This window comes from Merops nubicus, unplaced genomic scaffold (genome assembly GCF_000691845.1).
Source record: "Merops nubicus isolate BGI_N331 unplaced genomic scaffold, ASM69184v1 scaffold2871, whole genome shotgun sequence".
Taxonomy (NCBI): domain Eukaryota; kingdom Metazoa; phylum Chordata; class Aves; order Coraciiformes; family Meropidae; genus Merops; species Merops nubicus.
In genome coordinates this window covers 119,980-131,730 of record NW_008586353.1, presented here as the reverse complement: position 1 = coordinate 131,730, position 11,751 = coordinate 119,980, and the positions used below count along the sequence as shown (strand labels likewise).

The following is an 11,751-nucleotide window of genomic DNA, read 5'->3' as shown; positions in this document are numbered from 1 at the left end:
ATAAGTCATGCAGATTTGGAAGTACATGTGATCTCTCCCCTTCTCCTCTCTCAAAAATCTTTCCTTTCACATACCTATCTCCCTGCACCCACTGCAGTTCTTAAATTGTAGCATAGTTTGGTCATAACCGGTCAGCACAATCTGAAATAAATGGACAGACCAGTTAATAATACTGAAATATGGCTATGGGCTGCTTTCCTAGGGTATGTGCAAAGAAGGGGACGATTGTGAGCTTAAGGATAAGATTTTGACTTTTTTGGAAGGTGTTTCTCAACAAGAGAGTGACCTTTTACAAGTGAAGCAATTGGTTTAAATGCCAAGCATCCTTTACAGTGGCACATATTTCTGTCAGCAAATAGGATTAAAAATATCTGGTGTATTATTCTAATGGAAACTACGTGGCATTGTTAAATGAGCGAAAAGACAATGAGCAACCACCCAACAAGCTGAAATGTGTGCTCATCTTCAAATGTGTAACACTCTGCTGCAGTACAAATAACCATCTGCCTAAGTGTACTAGTATTAACTTTGATTTCAAACTAAGAGAAATACTCAATGCAGTTATGTATAAATTGTCTTGAGTGCAGTGCACTTAAGAGGAACTTTGACTACTGCATTGAACAGAGAAATGCATAATACACTATGTAGAAGACAATACGTTTTGATTTTCCTATTCTAAGAGTGAATTGAAAAAGAAATACATTAAATACAACCATGTCTTAATATTTTGTTTGAATAAATAATATGTGGAAAATTAAGCAGGTTTTTTGTCTTGAGGAATTCTTAAGTCTATTACACTTGAACATTATGTTCTTGGTCAGTGATTATTTTTTTTTCTTTTCTGCCACACACTGTGGATATAAAAAGCTGAATGCTACTTCTGAGTTTATCCCACCCCTCCCCACCTCATCTAAATGAAAACTAATCTCTGAAATTTCAGAGTATATGCCAGCCTTTCTTCTGCACTTGAGAACAGTTTTGCGTGTTCATTGATGTTGGTTATATCAGTTACATTTGAATCTTACATGCTACCTACTGGTTTTTTTTTGTACATCAAAGGAGATGGTCCTTTCTCAGGACCATTTCTCATCTTTGCAAGAAGTACTTCGAGTATTTAGCCAAAGAGGGCAGTATCACAATACTGTTATTCTATTAAATCATGACCATTAAAAATGGAGAAATCCTGGTTAAAAAAAATGTGAAAACAGGTAAAAAAATGTAATACTGATACCTTGATGGGGGAAAACAACAAATCAAGAATTGAGTTCTTATAGGTTTTAATTTAGTACATTATTTTTGCTCTTTTTATTTTTTACACTAAGATGACTTTTCTTCTTCAACTTTTCAGGCACGGGTACCTTTGGGCGTGTTCATCTGGTGAAGGAAAAAATGGGCAAACATTACTTTGCACTGAAAGTAATGAGCATTCCTGATGTCATTCGACTGAAGCAAGAGCAACATGTACACAATGAAAAGTCAGTCTTGAAAGAAGTCAACCACCCCTTTTTGATCAGATTGTAAGTTGTTGGACTTTTAAAAATTCATTTAACTCCTATATAAACTGCAGTTAAGGTGTCTGAGTCTCATTACAAGTTTTTATGGTGTTTACCAACACCAAGCATTTAATTTCTGTTACATAATCTAGACTAAAATAGACTTTGGACTAAAATATTTATTATGGAAGAGTCAAGAATTTTAAATCAAGAGTACACAACAATTTATAATAAGCTTTACTCTGTCCCTTATTTTGTACTGTACAAAAGAAATTTTCCTAAGTGCTGGTACAATACTACTGAAGAAATGTTAGGATTGCCTCATCAAAATGACTTCTAGAATGATTCTTGATGTTAGAACGGTGAGAAAAGTATTTATATGTATGTCCTGTAGATAGCTAGTTAAAGATGTAATTAGATTTAAGTATCTAATTTTTGAAAACTTCTGTGAATTTTACTTTAGTAAGCTTTATTTTTAAAGAGTTTAAATGACTGCAGCATTTCATGGGCTTCATTATGCCCATATTTGAGGTTAAGTGATGGAACCTATTGAGAAACATGATATAAACACAGCTCATAAAGAACACATTTTTAGTGTAATCGTGGTGCTTCTAATGATCCCAATGATCCTTTTATTAAGGAGAGCAAGCATCATGCGTCTCTGGTTACAGCACCACAGCAACTTTTGTGTATCTGTGTCTATACCTATTCATTAGATAGCTAAACCTCTGGGTAATTACACAGTTATTTTCCATTTATATTTTCTCATGCATGGATACAGGGCCATTCACCAACATTTGTTTTGCATTTACCCACCTTTATCAGTTTTACATAAAATTAGACAAAATTAGCCTTCATCAATCTTTAGCTGCAGGGTCTACAGCCTCTTCCCAGAGCTTAAAAAAGTATCAGGAAAAAGAAGAGGCAAAAGCTTGATAGTTGTCCAAAACATGGAAAGAGCCCTGCAGACGGAGACTTTTTCCCTGGTGTGCTCTTGCTTTTTCCAGCATCAGGCAATTAGTTTCCAGCCAGTGTTCAAAAATCCTGTGTGTAACAGTATCAGTAAGATGAGTTCTGGGTATGTGGAGTTTGAGATAGGTGCAGGAGAGCAAGATGGAGAGTATTTCCGGTTAGAACGGTTAAAATATGGGTGGAACAGGGGGAACAGGTTTTTATATGTACATCTATGTGCATACATAAATTCTTAGTAAACCCCAAAAAAAAAACCCCTACAACCCCCTAAAAAAAACCCAAAACAACCTACCAAAAATGAGAGACAAAAAAATAGCCTAGTACAGCTGTACATCTGGAACAGGGCAGCAGGTGTGGGAAGAGAGAAACCTGAGTGTGAAGTCAGAGACAGGGATATAAGGGTTTGTGTCCATACAGAAGGGATTAAAAATCCAAACTGTTCAGTTTTGTTGGATTTCATTCATGCCTTGTTTCAATAACGTCAGCTGTTTAAAATCTCTAAAGGAAGGACATATTTCAAGTGGAATTCCACTTGTGTGCAAGGCAAACGTTTTTCATGTCTTGTAGCTCTCTGCCTTTGATGTATTCAATGAGATGCTGCATCTGCTATGCTTACATGGTTGTCCATGTGATGCCCTTGTCCCTTGGCAAAGGAGTCTCAAAGCAACCCAGCTGAAACGAGGTAGTTAAATTTGAAGTCATGTTAATGTTTGTTTGCTTTAGGTTAAACAAACATCCATGGATGATTATCACTGGCTGTATGACAAAATAATATTTTCTGCAGCTTTTTGTGTGGCTAACAGCTTTTTTTCAGCTGCATCTTCCCATGCTCAATACATTATTTTTTTCCCATGAATTACTTGACTATAACTAGCCACCAAAAAGGGGAGGAAATTCCTGTGTAGTTTTACTTCAGTGCCTTGGTACTGTGTTATCTGTATGGTCTGATTTTTATTCTTTCAAGCAGCATCAAGATCCTAAACATGAGTAGTGTCTTCTTGTGGTTGCAAAACAAGGAATACGTCAGTACAGCAAAACACTGTATTTTTTTTGCACTTTTTATAATGGAGAATTTTGAAGTAGTGCTGCACATACTTTATTTCTTGGTGTTCATCCTACCTATATCTTTCTACATATGTAAAGATTTTTATATAAGAATTTTTTTCCCTTTTCCTGTTACTTTTGAGAAATGCCTTTCCTGCATATAAGGAGGTCTTGTATTGGATATAAGTAAGATAAGTTATTCATCTACTTATTTTTAAACTGTTTTTTGGAAAAGCTTGTTTGGTGTTCTTGTAACAACCGGTCACTGGAACTGGAGACTCCTAGGCAATCTTTCCTGACATGTTTGAGTGACATATAATAACTCTGTGGGTGCAGCAGTTCATGTTGTGCTATAATTTTGACGTGTATCTTTTGATTTTTTTTCAAGAGAACAAGAATTAATAAAAATCAACTGTCTTGTAGTTCTGTAAGCTAAAATAGGTTGTCTGCAAGAGTTGCAATAGCATCCGAAGTTCATGTGGTAAAGCTGAATTCTGAAGTTCTGTGACACCATGCATATTATTCTAATCACAGCTTCTGTGATATTTTCTTTTCTTGTGTGTGTTAAAATACATTTTAAAGCAATCTGTATTGCAGATTTTAAAGTTCTTTGTTTTGATACTTTTTACATATACCAAAAAATGTATACATTTTTTTTGTGTGGCTAAACAAAGTTTTAAGAATCAGTTCTTAAGAAATTAATTCCAGCAAAAAGACTGTTTATTTGCCTAGGTCCTCCTTTTTTTTTCCCCCCATCTGTATTTTTTTCAGATTTTGCCCATCTCCCCTGTTGATGCTTTTTAAAAATGTGTTTTGCTTTGTTTTGCCCATTCCTGTACCTCTTTCTTTGTCTGTTGTAGGTGCAACTTTGCCTAACTTGTTAAAATACATCTCAAAGAGTGCATCTACATAGACAGTAAAGATACTGTGAATATCATCAATAGCCAATTAATGATGTTGATGACTTTGTGATAGGGAGGTAGTGCCACAAAAGGAAAGGCAAGCCTGTGCTCTGCTGTCCTCATCACTTTGAAGGAATAAAGGAGCTGTTGCTGATGCCTGCTAGTCTGTCTCATTTTCTTGGTTGCCTCAGTGCTGGTATAAAGAAAGAAGAAATCTTACTGAGCAAACGTCACTCATGGGTTTGGGAGCTCAGTTTGCTCTGCTTATCTTTACTGAGACTACATGCATTGATTAGGAACCAGGTAATGAAGGGGGGAAAAAAAAGAAAAGGTATTTGATCTTTCCATTCTTGAGATACTGCAGGAGTCTCTAGAAGCTAAAGTAACTTCTATTCTTGTGTTCTTAAAGTAGGTAGGAGTACAGCGTTCTTTATTACCATAGCAATAGGGGTAGCTGTTTGTTTCAAAGTGATAGAATATTCTGCAAGACATTACTAAATACTTTCTTGTTAACTGTAGAGTTATATTGGGGTGCGTGGTATCTGGAGTTGTTTAATGTGGGTGGAAAGGAAAAAAAAAAAGAAGCTTAGTTTTGGGGAAGAGAAGACTCCTGTATTTTGTAATGAAGCATTTCAAAATCACATGGAATAGTTGTTTTTTTCCCTTAGCTGCTTCCTACTGCACTTGTGTAATGACTGTACCACAGTAATAGTTCTTGAATTAAAGGCAACAATCTGAAGAATGGAAGGTATTTATCATTAGGTTAATTCTGAGGTAGATTTTCCATTGTTTTTGTTAAAGATACTGCAGAAGAACAAGCATTATGATCTGATGCTTTAGTTGGGGTTGTCTGTTTCTGGGGAGAAAGGTGTAGGCGAGGGGAAGCAGAACGCTGGTTTTGAACATATTGTCATAAACATTTTTATAGTAGCAGATTCTGCTCAGCCCCCATCACTTTGGCAATATTTGATTAAATAAAATGTAAGGTGTCTAAGAATTGTCTGGTCTTAGCAGAATGGCAGTGTATGAAGTCAGTTATTAGGTGCTTAGCAGAGACCTGTTGTGTACCATACAATGGAGTCTGTCAGTTAAATTTTCTCTCTTGGCCTGTGCTGTGCACATCCTGAACTATGCGTTTTACTTTTCAGGTTAAGTCAGCTACTTGAATGTCTGTTATGTAATCCTGTAGAGGCTTCTTGAGGTTTTAATATTAGTGGAATAGGAACTATAAATTAATTATGTACATAGGTGGGGCAACAGAGGTAGTTTTACAATAATTGACTTCTAAAGCAAATCAGATAGATCACTGTTTATTCAATGAGTTTGGCTTTCTTTTACTGCAGATTTTGGACCAACCATGATGAACGCTTTTTATATATGTTAATGGAATACGTGCCAGGAGGAGAACTGTTCAGTTACCTGCGCAACATGGGGCGCTTCAACAACAGCACGGGACTCTTCTACTCTACGGAAATCATTTGTGCAATAGAATACCTGCACTCCAAAGAGATAGTTTACAGAGACTTAAAACCTGAAAATATATTGCTAGACAAAGAAGGACATATCAAGCTTACTGATTTTGGATTTGCTAAAAAACTGGTGGATAGGTAAGTAGGTTTTCCTTACACTAATTATGTTTTACATGTTAAAACAGTTGGAAGAAAAAAAGTTTGACTTCAGAGCTCAGTGTTTCACCTAATACTCACTGTGTTTCACACATGTCAAATCCCATAATGTAAAGGAAATTATCTTAAAATGGCTGCCTGGAAACCAATATTACCCCTTGCATATAACTAGGAGTAATATCACAGATAAGCTACTGTATGAAAAATATTATGTAGAAAAAATATTTTCATTAGTTTTGTATATTTAAGTTTTCAGCACTCATCTTGTTAAAAGGGAGATTGGTGAAGTAATATGAGCTAATATTGAGATACGTTCATCAGTACATTAAATGGAACATTAATCCTTCCCACACCTTGTATTGCTAAATGTTTTGCAAGTCATGTTTCCTTCTGCTTTCCTTTTAGAGAGATTTTTGAAATGTGGCAATAACCTTTTAAAACTGGGTACTGTTTTCACTATTTTGTGCTAAAATGAAACAGCAAAATCTAGGCAGAAATAATAAGGCAAGCTTCAGCAGAGGCAATTTATTTCACTGCAAATTCTGTAATACTGTCAGCTTTATGGCTGTTTTACAAGCATACGTAAACTTTCTGATAATACAGAGGTGTTTTCCCCAGTGGTTTTCCTTTTCTCCTTTTGAACTACTCTTACAAGATCGTAGTACATGTTTGTAGGAGGGAGCAAGAGCTGTCATTCAGATTGGAATAAAAGGGAGGAAAAACCTAGCCTGTCATATTCAAAAAGTGGTGTGGCAAGGTTTGGTGTTACATCCTTGGGTCACCTCTTGAGAGAGACCGTATCTGATGGCTCTAGTCGAGGCAGATGAGTAACCAAGCTAGGTGCTACATAGGTGCTCAGCCTCTGCACTCACCTGTTTGATGCTGCTTTTGCAACTGCTCACTGGGGGGCACGGGAATTCTGCGAGCTCAGTTTGAAATGAAAGGTGTATCTGAGGGAGCTGCTCTCAGTGGACCCCTTATGAAATAGAAGTCAGAGTGTTGCGGAGGGCCTAAAGGTTGCTTGCCAGTGGGTGGGTCACTCACTCGGTGCCGGGTTGCCTGCGCACAGAATGGTAGGCAACTAATAAGTTTGCTGGTTCTATTCACCTTTAAAGTCTAAAAGTCTGTTTTAAAACCATGGTGTTTTAAAATCACCACATTTGAAACAAGTATCTACCGGACCCACAGGTAAGTCTGCAAATGTTGGCAATTTTAAAAAATATTTTATTTTTATATCAAAACAACTTTTTGAAGGAAGAGGTGATGCTGCTTCCATGTAAGAAAGTAGGATGATCTCTGCATAAGACAGTTTCGTACAAAGTCTTATGACTTCCTTCTTACATGTAGACACTGCCACTTAGTGGTTATTCTTAATTTTTACTTGTGTTTGGCTTAAGACACAACAGAAGTAAGCCAAGTTGAGCCAGGGGAGGATTAGGTTGGATATTATGACAAATTTCTTCACAGAAGGGTTGTAAAACACTGGAAGAGGCTGCCCAGGGTGGAGTCACCAACCCTGTAGGTGTTTAAAAGACATGTAGATGTGGTGCTTAGGGACATGGTCAGTGTTAATTGGGCAGTGCTCAGTTAATGGTTGGACCTGATCTTAAGGTCTCCTCTAAGCAGGATGACCCCGTGCTTCTGTGATTTTAAGCTCCATATTGCTGCAGGGACAGTGAAATTGATTACTCTGTGTTGAATTGAGCCACAGAAGGATATAGGAGTTTCATATTCATAGGTAATTTACCTAGAAGTGTACAACAGGTAGTATAAATACAGAACATAAAGTTGGAATGAGCAAGGACTTTGTCAGCTAGAGCACAGGCAGTTACCTAGACAAGTCTGCTGTGGTTTTTCTTTGTACTGGGTTTGGATTTTTTTTTTTTTTTAACTACATTGTATTCTCCCCACTAGCTGTAGTCCATTTTAAAATGCTGGGTATTTTGTCACTGTAAAAATAAACAGTTGTCAGCATTTTATCCACTAATGCACTCCAGTAGGTTGTGTTTTTTCATAGATTCATTGATCAAAAACCTAGGAGTGTACCTGCCACTTAGGATCAACAAATGTGTTTCTACAGAAGACACAATATGTAAAATGAAACACAGTCTATAGAACACCTTCAATGCAATTATACATTCTGGATATGTAGTACTTCCTATGAATTATTCTGTAGCTGCTTAATTAATTGAGATTTTTTCCTACACATTTTCCTTTCTTCCCATTACCTTGTGTGAAAGGGTGAAGTGTTCACCACAATTAAGCTGCTCTTTACTGAGAGTGACTGACTGGTAGATCATGTCCCCACTGTAGGAAGCAGCCTTGCTATTAGTACAGGTAAAGGGCTAGACTTTTTTTTTTTTTTTTTTTTTTTTCCCCCCCCCTAGAGAGAGTTTTTTCTTGTCTCTTTCTGTTCCTTGTTGATATGTCCTGTTTAGCCTTGTCCCTTCCTTTCTGGTCATAGTCTACTTCTAAAAACTCTAAATGTTTTTCCAAAACAGTGTCTTTGCCTCAGCTGCTGTTTATTTCTTCTCTTTTCCACCTTGATGTTGTTTAACTGAAGACTTAATAAACTTTTCAGTTTCTTGTATGTACTAGACATAGAATACATGTGCCTTTACTTTTTTTTAAAAGGACAATGTCAAGAAAAAAGATTGGGAAGGATTGTTTAGAAATATTGTTACCTGAGGAACATAGAAGGGATTTGCTTTGAACTTTATAGCCACTAACTACATTTTTAGATCTTTCTTTTTCTAGAAAGTATGTACTACTTTTTGAGTATAGCATATATGTTACACATTTTTGATCTTTCTCATTTGTGGCAGTGGTGTTGTCTTAATTGCAGTGTTCTTTCACAGAAGCACAAAGCTAAAGTTCACAGTATTTTGTAGTTATCATGCAAGGACCCGTCTGGATGCGTTCCTGTGTGACCTGCCCTAGACTAGATGGTCCTGCTCTGGCAGGGGGGTTGGACTCGATGGTCAATGGAGGTCCCTTCCAACCCCTAACATTCTGTGATCCTGTGATTTCATTCAGAATACTATGGAAGTTTTAGGTAAAGTTAGGACTTTCATGCTTGAAGGGTTTTTTCAGGAATGTTACTGTTAATGGCAGTTTGTTCAGTTTTCATTAAAAACAAAATAAACTATGAAACTCTTCCTAGAAACTTGAGAAGTGATTAACCTTAAAGGCATTGGGGATACTCCTGCACTGCTGCTTAAGCTGGATGTGCCTCATTGACTGTTCTGTGCAGTGGATTGAAGAGAAGGCAAGAAGCCTGTTGGGGACTACAGAAGTGTGTGTTGAGTGGTGCAGAATGATAAAATGCGTTAACCATCAAGACTTAACTTCTTCCAATAATACTGTTAACAAGTCCCATGAATATTATTTTCTAGCTTATCTTTGTGACCAGAGTAGATTCTTTGGTTTATATTATGGTTTTAAAATTACATGTTCAATGCTTACCTCTATTTCTTTACCTTGAAAACCCAGAGTAGTGGACTATTTTGCAAATTTTGCAGCAATTTGAAGGAAACAGTCTATTCTTATTTTTCTGCTTTGTAATTTATCTTCAAAAGTATGATCTTAATTTTCTGATGAATATGCCACAGCCTTGAAATGGCAATGATAAAAAAATACTTAGATGATTTGATCTTTATATAGAATTTATTTTATGCATTTTCCAAAATATTAAATGGTGTGTTTCATGGCCAATGAGGAAATACAAGTCATGATCTTATGGAACAAATACACAGCTTGACAAAGTATTTGAGCTTCTTTCTAGTTTTTGTGTAATTAGTAGACATAAAGTTCTTGATTGAAATTAAGAGAAGTAGATGACCTGCTGGTGGTACTAAATTTTATTTCCTAGTGCTGCTCGAGGACTTCAAGTTATGTTGGCCTTTCCTTAGTTTGTGGTTTTCTGTTTGCTTGAATAGAAATATCTTGTTACTATCCTGTAAGGTAACTGAGGGTAATATCAGCTACACAGTCACCAAACTAATTATATGGGTCCTGGAAGTCATGGTCAAATGTTACACTGATTTGTATGTAATTGACCTTGATAAAGAAAGAAGATGACTGAAGACTGCATCTCTGCTGAATTTGTGCATAATGTTGGCAGTTTTAGGGGAGGAAAGGGGAGGTTGTTGTGGGGCATTGTCCTGCAAAGCTTCTGGCTTGTCCTTTAAAACAAATGTGCCTGCCCTGTTGGCTTTATTTGTTCAGCCCTTCTTCCCAAATACTGTAAAACTGGAAACTGCTTCATTTGCAGAGCTAGCTAAATCAGCATGAATAAAAATTCACACGATGAACTGTAATACAACTTTTTTTAATTTGGAGGAAAGGGAACTATTTTGTTTTAAAAGACAACAAAGCTTTTCAGGTTCTCTGGTCTGGGAGACTGGTAGATGGCAGTAGTGTGTTAAGCAGCAGTGTCAGAAAAATGTATTATTTAATCTTTAAAAAAAAAATAAATTGACAGTCAGGAGAAAGGTTTTGTTCAGCAGAACAGTGGTAGGAAAAAATAAAAAAGAAGTTGAAAGGAGTATGTATTATTTGTAAAGGTAATTGCTATTAATCTTAATGCATTTGTTTGGGCCCATGTTACCAGTTTGGAGAAAACTTCCTACACTCACAAATAAAATAAGTAGAATTTTTTTTTCCTACAAATTAGAAATATTGTGCAGTTACCATTAATTTTGTGACTATGTTCTTTGTCATGTCTTCCTAGAACTCTTCTTAAAATGCAGTACACCTTTTTTTTTCCTTATTCTGTGCTGTTATTTCCTCATCTGTTGAACTGATGAGCACTACCTCAAAGTTTTATCTTCAGGTTTGCTGTCAGGAAAGTATAATTTATTCAGAAAGAAAGCACTTTTTTTCTCTAGTATATAAACATAACTCTTTATGAACTGTGAAGCCAGGCAAATTCTACATGCATATTTTTACAAAAAAGAGTTCACATTTCAGACAGAAATGGTTTCAGGATATTCTTTGTTTCAAGTTGTAATTTTGTGTCTGTTATAATTGATTGTTTAGCTTCAATTTATTTCATGAATCTGTAGAACTTGAAATACACATTTCAATTAGGTAGCAATATAACAGCTTTTGATCCTAAGCTTATATTAGGCTCATTTAGCTATGATTAAAAACGTCATCAAAATATATAAAAAATAGTATTACTTACATGCCTCACACTTGCCTAACTACACCTTGTAAATATTTTAGATAAAAGGAAAACATTTTGTATTTTTAATTAACGGGTGTTGTGATGGTGGTGACAGGTTACATTTCAGTGCTATTTGAAAAACATTGCTTAGATTGTTAGAGGAATCTTAGTTGATGTCTGCAGCTACTTATTGATTTAAACTACTACTTTTTTATCTTCCCGTTTCCCCTTTGTTTTTTTTCCTAAACAAAAATTTTTCTTTTTGCTGGAAAAGGCCAATGACTTTGCCTTCTCTTGGGCCAGTCAGAAGTAGTTTATGAACTCCCAGAGTCTGCAGCTTAAAAACCACTGTTAGTAACTTTGAAGTAACATGTAGCCTGATGGATAGAGTATCACACCAGCCCTTGGGAAAGTCAGTGCACAGGTATTTCTTACAGCCAGGAAGTTTCTTGATTTCTTTATCTCTGTTACTGGAGAACTAGAGAGCAGCATCAAAACAGTCTTTTTAGGTCTTGTGGAGGTCTTTTTTTTTTTTTTTTTTTTTT

At 36.0% G+C, this 11,751-nt stretch overlaps 1 protein-coding gene across 1 annotated transcript in view; it reads left to right on the top strand.

Moving 5' to 3' along the window:
* Positions 1-1,348: 1,348 nt before the first annotated feature.
* Positions 1,349-11,751, top strand: part of PRKX (protein kinase, X-linked) — a gene marked incomplete at its 5' end in the record, with an annotated part of 27,192 nt that continues 16,789 nt past the window's right edge. The window contains 2 exons of the mRNA XM_008948629.1: positions 1,349-1,517; positions 5,755-6,018. Coding sequence (XP_008946877.1) covers positions 1,349-1,517; positions 5,755-6,018 — 433 coding nt within the window. The remainder of the gene's footprint in view (positions 1,518-5,754; positions 6,019-11,751) is intronic.